Source organism: Phocoena sinus, chromosome 12, assembly GCF_008692025.1.
Source record: "Phocoena sinus isolate mPhoSin1 chromosome 12, mPhoSin1.pri, whole genome shotgun sequence".
NCBI lineage: Eukaryota > Metazoa > Chordata > Mammalia > Artiodactyla > Phocoenidae > Phocoena > Phocoena sinus.
This window is the reverse complement of record NC_045774.1, coordinates 53,850,008-53,865,381: the sequence shown is the minus strand read 5'-3', so window position 1 is coordinate 53,865,381 and position 15,374 is coordinate 53,850,008. Positions and strand designations below refer to the sequence as shown.

At 42.5% G+C, this 15,374-nt stretch overlaps 1 protein-coding gene across 1 annotated transcript in view; it reads right to left on the bottom strand.

The window, feature by feature from the left end:
* The window catches only part of PREP (prolyl endopeptidase), a 138,891-nt gene that overhangs the window by 7,868 nt on the left and 115,649 nt on the right, over positions 1-15,374 (bottom strand). Inside the window, exons 11-13 of the mRNA XM_032651355.1 lie at positions 12,189-12,325; positions 10,913-11,007; positions 7,519-7,650 (exon numbers count right to left, since the gene is read on the bottom strand). Coding sequence (XP_032507246.1) covers positions 7,519-7,650; positions 10,913-11,007; positions 12,189-12,325 — 364 coding nt within the window. The remainder of the gene's footprint in view (positions 1-7,518; positions 7,651-10,912; positions 11,008-12,188; positions 12,326-15,374) is intronic.

Here is a 15,374-nt window from a genome sequence, read left to right as displayed (position 1 = left end):
TACCTACCTTTTTGAATTAGTGGTTTTGATTTCTTTGGGAAAAAACTCAGAAGTTGAATTGATGAATCATACAGTAGTTCTATTTTTCACTTTTAAGGAAACTTCATACTGCTTTCCATAGTGGCTGTAACCAATTTATATTCCCACCAGTGCATGAGGGTTCCCTTTCATCTGCATCCTTGTCAACACTTGTTATTTGATGTCCTTTTGATACTAGGCATACTGACAGGTGTGAGGTGGTATCACTGTGGTTTTGATTTGCATTTCCTTGATGATTAGTGATGTTCAGCATATTTTCATGTGTCTATTGGCCATGTGTATGTCCCCTCTGGAAAAATGTCTATTCAGGTCCTCTGCTCATTTCTTTTTTTTGGGGGGTATGTGGGCCTCTCACTGTTGTGACCTCTCCCGTTGCAGAGCACAGGCTCCGGACGCTCAGGCTCAACGGCCATGGCTCACGGGCCCAGCCGCTCCGTGGCATGTGGGATCCTCCCGGACCAGGGCACGAACCCGTGTCCCCTGCAATGGCAGGCGGACTCTCAACCACTGCGCCACCAGCGAAGCCCTCATTTTTTAGTTGCGTTTGTTTTTGATGTTGAGTTGTATGGGTTCTTTGGATACTTTGGACATGAACCTCTTATCAGATAGATTGTTTGTAAATACCTTCTCACATTCAGTAGGTTGTCTTTTAATTTTGTTGATAGTTTTCTTCACTGTGCAGAAGCTTTTTAGGTTGTTATAGTCCCATTTGTTTTTTGCTTTTGTTTCCCTTGCCTGAGGAGACATACCCAAGAGAAGTTTGTGAAGACCAATGTCAAAGAGTGTACTGTGTTTTCTTAGGGTTTTATGGTTTCAGTTCTTACAGTTAAATATTTTTTTGAGTTTATTTTCACATATGATGTGAGAAAGCAGTACAGTTTGACTCTTTTGCATGGAGCTGTCCAGGTTTCCCAACACCATTTACTGAAGAGGCTGTCTTTTCCCCACTGTATATTCTTCCTTCCTCTGTTTTAGACTGACCATGTATGTGTGGGTTTATTTTTGGGTTCTCTATTCTGTTGCATTGATCTATATGTCTGTTTTTGTGCCAGTACCATACTATTTCGGTTACTAGAGTTTGTAGTATAGTTTGAAATCAATGAGCATGATACCTCCAGCTTTGTTCTTCTTTCTCAAGACTGTTTTGGCTATTTGGGGTCTTTTGTGTTTCCAAATAAATTTTAGAATTGTTTGTTCTAGTTCTGTGAAAAATGCCATTGGTATTTTGATAGGGACTGCACTGAATCTTGTACATTGCCTTGGGTAGTAGGGTGATTTTAACAATATTAATTCTTCAAATCCATGAGCATGGCACCATCTTTTAATTTGTGTCATCTTCAATTTCATCAGTGTCTTACAGTTTCCATTGTACAGGTCTTCCACCTCCTTGGTGAGATTTATTCCTAGGTATTTTATTCTTTTTGATACAATTTTAAATGGGATTGTTTTCTTAATTTCTCCTTCTGATAGTTTAAGGTACAGAAATCCAGATTTCCGTATATTAATTTTGTATGCTGCAACTTTACTGAATTCATTTATTAGTTCTTTGGTGGCATCTTTAGGATTTTCTATACATAGTATGTCATCTGCAAACAGTGGCAGTTTTACTTCTTTTCCAATTTGAATTCCTTTTATTTCTTTTTCTTGTCTGATTGCTGGGGCTAAGACTCCCAATACAATGTTAATAGAAGTGGTGAGAGTGAGCGTCCTTGTCTTGTTCCTCACCTTAGAGGAAATGCTTTTGGCTTTTCACTGTTGAGTATGATGTTAGTGGTGGGCTTGTCATACACGGCGTTTCTTATGTTGAGGTATGTCCCTCTATACCCACTTTGCTAGGAGTTTTTAATCACAAATGGATGTTGAATTTTGTCAAAAGCTTTTTCCACATCTATTGATATGACCATATGGTTTTTATTCTTCAATTTGTTAATGTGGCTTATCACACTGATTGACTTACAGATATTGAACCATCCTTATATCCCTGGGATAAATCCTACTTGATCGTAGTGTATGATCCTTTTAATGTGCTGTCGAATTTGGTTTGCTAATACGTTGAAGATTTTAACATCTGTGTTCACCAGTGATAATGGCCTGTAATTTCCTTTTTTTGTGATGTCTTTGTCTGGTTTTTGTATCAGGGTGATGCTGCTGGCCTTGTAAAGTGAGTTCAAATGTGCTCCTTTCTCTTCAGTTTTCCAGGAGAGTTTGAGAAGATATGTGTTAGCTCTTCTCTAAATGTTCCGTAGAATTCATCTGTGAAGACATCTGGTCCTGGACTTTTCGTTTGCTGGGAGTTTTTTTTTTTTTTTTTTAATATTACTGATTCAACTTCATTACTGGTAATTGGTCTGTTCATACATTCTATTTCTGCCTGATTCAGTCTTGGGAGATTGTAAGTTTCTAGGAATTTATCCATTTCTTCTAGATTGTCCACTTTATTCTGTATAATTAGTCACAGTAATCTCGTATGATCCTTTGCATTTTTGTGGTGTTTGATGTAACTTCTTCTTTTTCATTTCTGATTTTCTTTGGGCCCTCTCTCTGTTTTTCTTGGTGAGTCTGGTAAAAGGTTTATCTTTTTATCTTCTCAAACAACCAGCTCTTAGTTTTATCGATCTTTTCTATTGTTTTTTAGTCTCTATTATTGCTCTGATCTTTATTATTTTAATTACTTTAGGTGTTAGGTTAGATTGAGATTTTTCTTGTTTCCTGAGGCAGGCTTATAATGCTATAAACTTCCCTCTTAGAACTCCTTTGGCTGCATCCCATTGATTTTGGATCATTTTTTCCATTTTCATTTGTCTCCAGGTATTTTAAAATTTCCTCTTTAACAGTGACCCCCCCACCCCGTTGTTTAGTAGCATATTGTTTAGCCTCCATGTGTTTGTTTTTTGCAGTTTTTTTTCTTGTAGTTGGTGTCTAATCTCATACTGTTGTGGTTGGAAAAGATGCTTGATGTGATTTTAATCTTCTTAAATTTAGTCAGACGTGTTTTGTGGCTTAGCATGCTCTATCCCGGAGAATGTTCCATGTGCACCTGAAAAGGATGTGTATTCTGCTGCTTTTGGGTGGAATGTTCTTGAAGTCCATCTGATCTAATGTGTCATTTAAAGCCAGTATTTCCTTAATGATTTTCTGTCTGGAATATCTATCCACTAATGTAAGTAGAGTTATTAAAGTTCCCTGTTATTGTTTTACTCTTGACTTCTCCCTTATGTCTGTCAATATTTGCCGTGTACATTTAGGTGCTCCTATGTTGGGTGCATAAATAACTTTAAAATTTTTATTTTATATTATAGTTGATTTACAGTGTTAGTCCCAGGTGTACAGCAAAGTGATTCATTTATACATATACATATATCCATTCTTTTTCAGATTGTTTTCCCATATAAGTTATTACAGAATATGAGTAGAGTTTCCTGTGCTATACATTAGGTCCTTGTTGATTATCTATTTTACATATAGTAGTGTGTATTTGTTAATCCCAAACTTCTAATTTATCCCTGCCACCACACACCTTTCCCCTCTGGTAACCATAAGTTTGATTTTGAGATCTGTGAATCTGCTTCTGTTTTGTAAACAAGTTCATTTGTATCATTTTTGGGGGGTTCCACATATGAGTGATATCATATTGATATTTGTCTGACTTACTGCACTGACAATCTGTAGGTCCATCCATGTTGCTGCAAATGGCATTATTTCATTCTTTTTTTATGGATGAGTAATATTCCATTGTATATATGTACCACATCGTCTTTATCCATTCCTCTGTGGATGGACAACTAGGTTGCTTCTGTGCTTTGGCTATTGTAAGTAGTGCCACAGTGAACACTGGGGTGCATGTATCTCTTCGAAGTATGGTTCTCTCCAGACATATGCCCAGGAGTGTAATTGCTGGATCATATCATAGTTCTATTTTAGTTTTTTAAGGAACCTCCATACTGATCTCCATGGTGGTTGTACAATTTATATTCCCACCAACAGTGTAGGAGGGTTCCCTTTTCTCCTGGGTGCATAAATATTTATGAATGTTATATCCTCTTCTTGTATTGACCCCTTTATCATATGTAATGCTCTTCTTTGTCTTTTGTTACAAACTTTGTCTAAGTCTCTTTTGTCTGAGTATTGCTACCCCAGCTTCCTTTTTGTTTCCATTTGCATAGAATATCCTTTTCCATCCCCTTACTTTCAGTTTGTGTCTGTCTTTGGATCTGAAGTGAGTCTCTTGTAGGCAGCATATAGTTGGGTCTTATTTTATTATCCATTCAGCCATTCTATCTTTTGATTGGACCATTTGGTCCATTTACGTTTAAATTAATTGTTGATAGGTATGTACTTACTACCATTAAAAAAAACTGTTTTATGTAGTTTTTGTAGTTCTTTTTTGTTCCTTCTTTTTTGCTCTCTTCCCTTGTGATGTAGTGACTATATTTAGTGTTATGTTTGGATTACTTTCTCTTTTTTACTTGTGTATCTACTATTGATTTTTGGGTTTGGTTATCAGGAGGCTCATACATAACCACCTATATATCTTTGCGATTAAGATGATGATCTCTTAAGTTTGAACGCTTTCTAATAATCTTGCATTTATATTCCCCCTGCCATATTTAATGTTTTGATGTCATATTTTAAAACTTTTTGTTTTGTGTATCAACTTAACTACTGTTGTGAATATAGATGATTTTACTACTTTGTCTTTTAAACTTCTTACTGACTTTGTAAGTAGCTGATCTACTATCTTTAGGTTTACCTTTACTAATGAGTTTTTTTTCCTTTCATAATTTTCATCTTTCTGGTTGTGGTCTTTTTTTTTCCACTGAGAGAAGGCCTTTTAACATTGCTTCTAGAGCCAGGGAAGTTCCTTTATAAGTAACTAGTTGCTTTTCTCTTGCTCTTTTTAAGAGTCTCTGTGTCTGGGTGTGGACCTCTTTGGGTTCATCTTATTTGGGACTCTCTGTGTTTCCTCAACCTAGATGTTTGTTTCCTTTCCCAGGTTAGGGAAGTTTTCAGCTGTTTATTCAGATAAGTTCTCTGCCCCTCTCTCTGTTCTCCTTCTTGGTCCCCTAAAATGTGAATATTAGTCTGCTTAATGTTGTCTCAGAGGTCTCTTAAGCATCCTCATTTTTTAGAATTGTTTTTTCTGTTCAGCTTGGATGATTTTCACTATTCTGTTTTCCAGGTCTCTGATCCATTCCTCTGTATCATCTAATCTATTGTTGATTCCTACTAGTACATTTCTTCTTTCAGTTATTGTATTCTTCACCTCTTTTTGGCTCTTCTTTATATTTTCTTTCTGTTAAATGTCTCATTGTCTTCATCCATTCTTCTCCTGAGTTTGTTGAGCATCTTTGTAATCATTACCTGAACTCTTTACTGGATAAGATTACTTATCTCCACTTTGCTTAGTTCTTTTTCTGGGGTTTTATCTTGCTCCTTAGTTTAAGACATAGTTCTGTCGTCTAATTTTGCCTAATTCTCTGTGTTTATTTCTGTGTATTAGGTAGGTTGGTTATGTTTTCTGAGCTTGGATAAGTATCCTTAATATAGGTGATATCCTGTAGGGCCCAGCAGCAGACTTCCCTCTGGTGACCAGAGTTACATGCTCTAGGGGTGCCTCCTATGTAGGCTGCACGGGCCCTTGTGTTGTGGCAGGGCCAACTACTTTGGGCATGCTGACAGGCAAGGTCTGATCTCTGCATGACCAGAGCTGGTGCCAGTCTGCTGGTGGTGGAGTGCTAACAGCCAGAGAGAGGATCCAGAATGGTGCCTGTCAGCACCAGTGTCCCTGTGGTAGAACGAGTTCCCCAAAATGTCTGCCACCAGCACCTGTGTCCCCAGTAGGAGTCCCAGTTGCCTCCTGCCCCTCCGGGAGGCTCTTCAAGGTTAGCAAGGGAATCTGACCAGGCTCCTTTCAAATGACTGCCTCTGTGCCAGGACTCAGAGCATGTGAGATTTTGTGTGCACCCTTTGAGAGTGGAGTCTCTCTTTCCCACAGCCCTCTGGCTCTCATCAAAGTAAGCCCCGCTGGCCTTCAGAGCCAGATGTTCTAGGGGCTCATTTTCCTGGTGTAGGACCTCTGGACTGGGGAGGCTGATGTGGGTCTCAAACCCCTCTCTCCTTGGGAAGGAACTCAGCGATTGTGATTATCCTCCCGTTTGTGGTTTGCCTGCCCGAGGTTGTGGGTCTACCCCTCCTTACCCATCTCATTGTGGTTCCTTCTTTATATCTTTGGTTGTGGAGAATCTTTTCTATTAGCCTTCAGGTTGTTCTCATACATAGCTGTTCTGTAAATAGTTGTAATTTGGGTGTGCCCGTGGAAGGAGGTGAGCTCAGGGGTTTTCCTACTTTGCCATCTCGGCCACATCTCTACCCTTTCCAAATTTAAACAAATTATTTGGACATATATATATTTTACCTCCCTGGGAAAATGTTTTTTCCAAGACTATATTCCATTGGGGTAAAGAAGTAATAAGGACAGGAATTCAGGTTTTGACACAAGTCAGTAAATTTCAAAGACAAGGAAACAGAGTGAATGTGACAAGATCCCCTGACAACAGTGGATTGAAAGCTAAAAATGGTCACATGTGCTTTTTAGGTTGAGTCTATTTGTGCTCTTCTCCATTTGTACAATGGCCCCTCATCCTAATGACACTGGATGTAGGACCCAGCAAGCAAAGTTCAGGACCACTATAAATGTTCATTACAATGTTAAGTACTGTTGAGAGACGAAAAGAAAAGTAAAAATTCATTAACTGCCAAAAATGAGGAAAATCCACTTAGAGGCAGTGCCACATAGAGATTAAAAGAGTAGAATCTAAAGCCACGGTGCTAAGCATCAATCCCAGCACTACCATCACACTAGCAAGCTACTCAACCTCTCAGTGCCCCAGTGTCCTCCTCTGTAAAATGGGGATAATACCTGTCCCCATCTCCCAGGCCATGTGCATGTCAAGGGCTCAGCACTGAGCCTGGCAAGGTGCTCAGCAAGGGTGAACATTACTGTGAACTATTTCATGACTATGAAGCTGTGGATCCATCTTTGCATGTACCTCATTTTCCTTCATGACTTATTTCTCTGAACCCACAGCATCTAGCATCCCATGGCATAGGTATTCAGCAAGTGTTTAGTGGTGATCACAGCTTACAAGTTCTGGGTAACACAGTCAGAGGTGTGTTATTAGGCTCAGTCATGTGCTGACTGAACCCTAGAGACCTGTGGGTCCAGTCTGTGGGGAGCGGGAGAGGGAAGGGTAAGAATTGCGGTCCAGTCCGATAGAGCTCAGAACAGGGAGGAGGAAGGGCTTTTCAGGCTATGATGAGTTGAGTCAGTAGTTGTGTCTTCAAATGTCATTAATTAGATGCCCAAATACAAATGGGTTTTGCTTTTTCTGTACCACTGCTCCCATCCATGAGCCAAAGTATCTGAAAACTCCAAGAGTTAACTAGTAAAGTACAATGAATAAAAAACCCAGTTCTCACCTACTAAGAGGCCCCCATTTGAACCTCCATTAATAGTCAGCCTCTTGGGAGACGTGTAACCTTCCTTGATAAGATATTCAGCAGCACACTGGAAGTCATCAAAGCAGTTTTGTTTGTTGGCCAAGATACCACCTACAATGTGCCAAAGTGAAAGACAGTTAATTAACAAAAGAGAAAAAAAAATCACATTTTAACCTAAGGGGAATTCAAATGATGATAGGGCATAGTTTCAACTACTGATCAACTTAAACACAATGGACTACCACTACATTTAGAAAAATGCCTCAATTTAAATTTTGTTACGCATTGTGGAGATCCATCATCAGTACCACAACTGCTAATCCATATGGTGCCTTTGTATTTTTCAAAAAAGGCAAATGCCCCAAAGGGAAGAGATGATCTGTTACGACGTCAGACGACCATGAGAATGAAAATGTGAAAGCATGTCAACAAAAAGAACCTGTGTCTTGGGAGGAGCTGGACTCAAAACTGACCCAAGACCCAGAGCAGAGTCCAGTCCTCGAGTTCCACACAGCATGTTACAATGGGGATGAGTGCACTGCCCCCTCCCTGGGAAGATGAAAGTGCTCTGCGCGGACTTCCCTGGTGGTGCAGTGGTTAAGAATCTGCCTGCCAGTTCAGGGGACACGGGTTCGATCCCTGGCCCAGGAAGATCCCACATGCTGCAGAGCAACTAAGCCCGTGCTCCACAACTACTGAGCTTGCGCTCTAGAGCCCAAGCCACAACTACTGAAGTCTGCGCTCCGCGACAAGAGAAGCCACCGCAATGAGCAGCCCGCACACCGCCACGAAGAGTAGCCCCTGCTCACCAGAACTAGAGAAAAGCCCGTGCGCAGCAACGAAGACTCAACGCAGCCAAAAATAAAATTAATTAATAAAAAAAAAAGGAAGTGCTCTGTGCAGAGAGGTGCACTTCTCACCCCTCCTCTCTGCCGGAGTCTGAGGTGGGGACGTGATTACGAGAAGGGAGCTCTCTGACTTTGCCCACGGGTACTTAATGAACTTAGGTAAATTAGGTGGGGACGAGGTGCTGCACAGAGCAGCCCATTAGTTTCTCTAAGCTTGAAGAGGATCTCAAGCATCTCCTCAGAGAATCTGGGCTCTCTCATCTAGAAGCCATTCCAGTGTAGAGCCAAACAAAGAAACTACTTAAAGAGGGGAACATTTGTAAGGCCTTGTAAAAGTAAAGGCCAAAAGTCAAAGTCATGCCCGCAAAGGAACAGATGTCTGAAATAACTGCCGATGAAATGAACAAAAAGCAGACATAGATCTAATTAGATATTTGAGATTAACCATTTTTGCAGAAATTCAATTAAAGATGAAGCAGCGCTACTGAAGAAACTTTTTCATATCAAAACATGTCATTAAGATTTTAATAAGAAAGTATTGGTGAATTAAGATGGCTAGGATTACTTCGTTTCCAGGAATAATAATATTTTGAAGAGCATTACATTTTAAACTCAATTAACAGAATGAAATCTAGATTTATCGAGGTTCAGTATGCTAGGGTCTAACTAGAAAAGTTCCATTTCAGGCCCTTTCACTGCCTAAATTAGGAGAAAGTTTATGATCAGTCTAAACAGAGGTAATCAACTTTTAGCTTCCTACCCCCCAAGACTTCTGGATAATAACTTGGTTATAATTAATACAGAGATGAGAGAGATGACCAAGACCAAGGGCACTCTTCCCTACCAGAGCATGGTGGACACCTGAGGACCAGAGGAATTCTATGGCGAAGAACTTGGGTTCTTTGAGGAGAAGGCCGCTGGGTCAGGAGTCCGTGCAGGTGGGTGTTTAAGTGTGTACATTAAACATTTTTAACCAGGAAATTGGGTGAGTCAAGGGGTCCAGACTTAGCATATGGATTTGGGATGTACATCCAACATAAGGTGTGTAGAGAGTTTACTTTTATTCCCCCTTTCTTAGTCATCTCTTACTATCACAGTAAGATATCACTATGATTTTAGTGTAATTAAACTCTAATATCAGGTCCAGGTCAAAATTATACAATGAATTCTATGCTGTTTCAAATACAGTGACAATCAATAAAGCCTCCAAGGATGACACCGGCAGCAGCTGGCCCAACGACGGCTGGCAGGCTGGGGGCCCACGTGTTCATTAGGGACACTCACTCTCGCTAAGATGCTCAAATAGTTTGCTGTCTGACATCAGTCCTTGGGGTGCATGCTGAAGACCGAGGATTTAGGCTTGGGCCTTTCCTGCCTCCCGACATCTAACAGGTGCTTATGAAAAAAGCTCTTTACAGATCTACCCTCATCTTTGCTGATCTGATCGATGCAGAAAACCAGAGCCTTGGCCTTAGGAGGTAGAGAAGAACAAGTGGGTGTACGGATCCCAAGGGTGGTCTCGGATGCTCCTGCTGTGGGAGAAGAGCCTCCTCGCCACGTGCTGCTGGCCAAGCCTGAGCCCTGGGGGCCGCCCTCGTGCCCGCAGACTGTCTTACACAGGACGCCTGATGTTGAGAGGGGAGAAGCAGGGAGCCGGTGGGAGTGAAGGGGCTTCCCACACCCTCCTCCCACAAACACAGGAATAAGGTAAGGGAAGAATATCTTCTTCAAGTTATTGGTTAGTCTATGCATTCCAGATACACAAAAGCCTGGGAGACGGGGTGTGCTCCATATAGAGAGAAAAGGAAGAGATGGGGCTTTAAAAATAAAGATTGCCGTAATTTTTTTTTAAAGAATGATAATCTGGGGAATAAAGTTGAATATAGGACCAGTTTCCTCAATCAACTAGAATACATGCTTCAGGAGGCCAGAGAACAGGGAAACCGTTAAAACCAGAAAAGAAAAATGACTGTGTTCTTGTGTTTATCTAGCACGTGCAGGTTTTATTAGGGTCCCAGCAGCAACACTAGGAGGATGCTATTTCTTAGCAACGTTGGGAAGATCAGAGAAAACAAGCAAAAGATGCCCGAACTGGGACTAGGAAAGCTCTGTTTTGGAGTGCTCTTTTCTTTTAAGAGAAAATGGCCTGTTTTTGCAGTCTGTTTTGAGATAGCCAGTAATGCTAAACAGTAAAAGCCAGGCTAACAGGAGAAGGAGACACAATAAATACCAAAAGTATCCCCCAGACTCACTTCTGACAGTGATAAATAAAAATGTACCCTATACATTGCTAAAAAAAAAAACAAAAAAACAAAAAAACCTGATTATGGTATGTAGGAGATGCATCTGAAAGAGGTATCCTTCATTAAAACAGACTGCAAAGGAAAATAAACTGAAAAGACTGAGCTGTTTAAATTGAAAGGGGGAATGGTGTCTGCAATGTGTTTGGAAGCATCCTTTTCTGCCCCTAATCCCCTCGGCTTGGGCTATGCCATATTTGCGTTTCTGCAGAGAAAATACCTCACCTTTATGCCACGTCTCTCCGTACTCCCCACCTCCTCTGATGTTGGCCACTGCAAGGACACCACCCATGTGTCTCACAAAGATGAGCCTGGACACACTGAGAAATGGTAAAAACAGTTAACCTGCCACTACCTGTGCCCAGTGAGGGCCGCTGTCCTCCTCCACCACACCCGCACCTGCCCACATAGCCCTGAAGATGCTCCGCACGTGCTGTCATCTACATGGAAGCCCAGTACTTTTACATTGCTCGGTTTAAGTGAAATGTTATAACTTCTGACTAGTGAGTAACTGCAAAGCTCGTACATTTTCAGGAGCATTCAGTATACCTCATTTTAAACAACTGTCTTGGCAACCAAAATACTGCCACCCACGTGACACAGCCCTGGTATGAATGGTGCTGTGCTTGTTACACACCCGGTAAAAGCCCCTGCTACCATCTCTCCCAGTATCTCTCTCCAAATTGTTCAAGTTGGAAAAGAGAAAGTTCCTTCTGAAATATGGAAAAAAGGAAGTTCCTTCTGAAATATGAATTTTAAACAGATTTTACAGAAATTTAGACGTCGAAACTAGGTGTGAGAGAGGTAGAGGAGATCAGGCACACAGACCAGAAAATAAGAATGGAGTGCCCAGGGCTAGAGAATGTTTTCTAGAAATAAACAGAAGAAACTATAGCACAAAGCTTCTTTAGAAAGTTTGGCTTTTATGTTTCTTCCTTCTCGTTCCACTCTGACCCTAACAGTACTGAGTGAGGTTATTTTTCCGTTTGCTGTTAACTAAAATTAATTTTGCTTTGAGAACTATGTCTGAAATTTATTCACTCTTCCTTTTAGTAACTGGGGAAACTGTGGGCTTCTGCAACCTGAGGCTCAAGATGGTCTGGCTGCTGATTTCCTGGATGTTGAAGATCGGAGGAAAGGAGAGTTTGAGGTAGGTAATCAGACCATACACCCATGTGGTCCTCTCTTCAACATTTTTCCTATACCTCGGATGGTCTCTACTGAAACTACCAGCATATCCACTGGTTCAGGGACGAAAATGGTGTAAGGACACTTCCTTACTCGTCTCACTTCTCAACACAGAGCAGGCTTAACGAATACTCGTTGCACAAATGAACAAAGGTAAGATCTGCTCAGGAATCAGTGTTGTTTTGATCCAGGTTCCCCTGTGGGGGCCAAGGGGATGGGGCTCCGGTGCAGAGGCAGTAGACCAGTCTCTGGTTTCTCCTCACTGTCTGGAGAAGATCAGATGCACGCTGAAGTTCCGAGGTGCCACGCTTACCTGTAGTTGGGTGTGATAGATATGTTGAAGCCGCCGTAGCCATATAGGAAAGCGGGATGAGAGGCATCCAATTTTATGCCCTTTTTATGCACGATGAACATTGGAATCTTTGTACCATCCTTGCTAGGGTAGAAAATCTAGAACAAAAGAAAGCAGAACAGCTAGATTTAGCATTCCTGAGTAAACACTTGCATGCTTTTACATGGGAAAAAGACAGGTAGTAAATGCTTCAAGCTGTTGAGTAGCACAGTGAAAATCCAGTACCACTAAGGGGCTAGTTGATGGTGAAGCATATTTCACTTTTTATGGAGACAGTGTGGAGTAGTGAATACAGGGAGACTTGACTTTGAATACTTCTTCCACTCTCAGAAGCTAGGTGACCCCTGGCAAGTCTGTCCTCACTCAGCTTTAGTTTTTTTTTTTGTTTGTTTGTTTTTTGTGGTACGCGGGCCTCTCACTGTTGTGGCCTCTCCCGCTGCGGAGCACAGACTCCGGACGCGCAGGCTCAGCGGCCATGGCTCACGGGCCCAGCCGCTCCGCGGCATGTGGGATCTTCCCAGACCGGGGCACGAACCCGTGTCCCCTGCATCGGCAGGCGGACTCTCAACCACTGCGCCACCAGGGAAGCCCCTCAGCTTTAGTTCTTTATCCCTAAAATGTGGCCACCGTGCCCACCTCTTAGGGTCTCCACGAGGCCCATATAAGAGAACAGGCATTCAGTTCTCTGCTCCCGAGCACCCCTCCCAGCAGCGGAAACTCAGATCTGGCTCTTCTGCCAAACAATCCAATCTAGGAAGACTTTTTCTAGGAAAGGCATTTCATATTCAACTTCCTCTCTAAATGTAAAGACACTCAATCCCTCTTCATTTTCCTAGGTTCAACTATTAATTAAATGTTAGCAACAACAAAACGTATCTTAGCTTTAGAGAGTAGATAAGGAGTAACATAGAAATCCTATTGTTTCTGATTAAACAAAGACATTTTCTCCAGGATTGATAATTAAGGCTCATCAAACCTTCCTGAATCTGGTAAGTTCAGTTCACATTTCTAGATTCATTACTTTTTGGATAAAAGGAATAAGAGAAAAAGGATTAGAAAGAGAACATGAAATGTTATTCAAACGGTAAGCCACAGAATAAGCACCAAGTCACCCAAAGCTGATAATGGCTTCTTCCAGACAATCTGTAAATAGCTTTCTCTGGTCAAACGTGGTATCTTTTTTTTTTTTTTTTTTTTTGTGGTACGCGGGCCTCTCACTGTTGTGGCCGCTCCCATTGCGGAGCACAGGCTCCGGACGCACAGGCTCAGCAGCCATGGTTCACAGGCCTAGCCGCTCCGCGGCATGTGGGATCTTCCCGGACCGGGGCACGAACCCGTGTCCCCTGCATCGGCAGGCGGACTCTCAACCACTGCGCCACCAGGGAAGCCCCAAACGTGGTATCTTTATCCCAAATGACACCTGGAAAGTGCCCCAGCTTAGAAATGTCTTGCTGACCTCACACGTCAGTCAGGGACATAAACCTCTCCAGGTAGTGTGACTCGGAGCCATATTCTATCCAAAGCTTTTTAAGGTAGCAGTTCTATCGTGGAAAGTGTCCACAGAGTCCTTGGGAATCAACAGTGGGGGGCGGGCAGGGGAGAGTGGGGAGGCGAGGCAGATTTGGAGAAAGGCACTACATGGCCATCATTAATGCCTGCGAGTCTGGTCGTTTTTTGAAACCTCCCAAGGAACAGTATAACAAGCATTTGCTTCTGACTTGGAGAGAAATACTGAGATACATGTAAAGTTGGCTGTTTAGGAATTATGGAGAATACATGGCAGAGTTCAAAGTTATCAGAGGAGACAGGGTAAATTAGTTAAAGTTATTTAGTGCCGGTTAGGAGCCACTAATAGAGAGTAACTGTGCGGGCGGTACAAGCAAATGCAGAGTAAGAGGTACAGGCGACGGCTGGGGCTAATGAGCTAAAACCCAGGCCCTCAGGTAGGCGCGTTCTAACCACAGAGGAGACAGCGTAGGGGCGGCTGGGCAGGGGAGCAAACTGTCTCACACGATTCTGCCCTAACTGAATCATCTGCTTAAAAAATAGCGTCCCCCCCCTCCGCCACCTCCCGACTTCCCACCTATCCTCAAATCCCAGCCCCGGCACCTAATCCCTCTCCAGCCCGGCTGAGCCCTCCTCAGGCAACTCCCCTTCTGCGTCCTACTCTTCACCCGGTCAGCTGGACTGGTGCACTTCTGTCCCTACTAAGCTGACCCTCAGAGCCTTCTGTTTGCAAAGTGCTCTGTCTTCTTGCTTCGGGGCAACGTGGCTTCCTCCTCTGGCACTGCTTTGCTTGCTACCACCACCTGTAGGATTTCCAGTGCCTGCACCTCGGTCTGCAATGCTCCCATCTGGCTCCAGGACAGAGAGGTATCCTTGTGGAATACAGTCAAAAAAGCACAAAGGCCCCCTTATGCCCATAGCTGCAAAAATATACCCAAGTTTTAAGTTGGTACAGTTGAGATGTTAAAATAACAACACCGTGAACGCTGTCCGGCAGTGAAAGGGCACTGTGAGCATGACTACAATAGGATCATCTTCAGGACAACTCCTTAAAAGAAGGCTATTTCAGACTTGAAAATAAACATACACACGTAACATATATAAAGACTTTATCAAATCTCCATATATACGCACAGAGCCGTGTTTACGCCACTTCCATCGATCGAGTGGCAACTGATGGCAATAAACCTTAACCTGCCCGCAACAGCAGGGCAGACTGACTCCTGGGTCTTTTGATACCTATGGAAGGAATCCATGTGGACAGTTTGGAAACAGACATTAAGAACAGCCCAGCTAGTTCCCACTATGCTCTTTCCATTCCTTTGACTTTGCTGAAACTGATTTCCTCTTGAAGCCACTTCTTCAAGACTTTTCTTTGAGAGGCTTGTGGGTAAGTTTCTTTCTAGATTGCCTGGTAAGGAAGAAAGGTCAGCACACCCGTTCTTTCCACTTGCTTCCCAAACCTGGCCAAACCAAAAAGCTCCACTTCATCGTCTACACGAGTGCTTCTTGAACCTTATGGGTTGGGCCTAAGCATCTGTGATAAACATGTTAACGATGCAGTTTCCTAGGCTTCATTCCCAGAAATTCCGATCCCACAAGTAGGAGGTGGATGACCAAACCTTCAGATTTAGCACATCT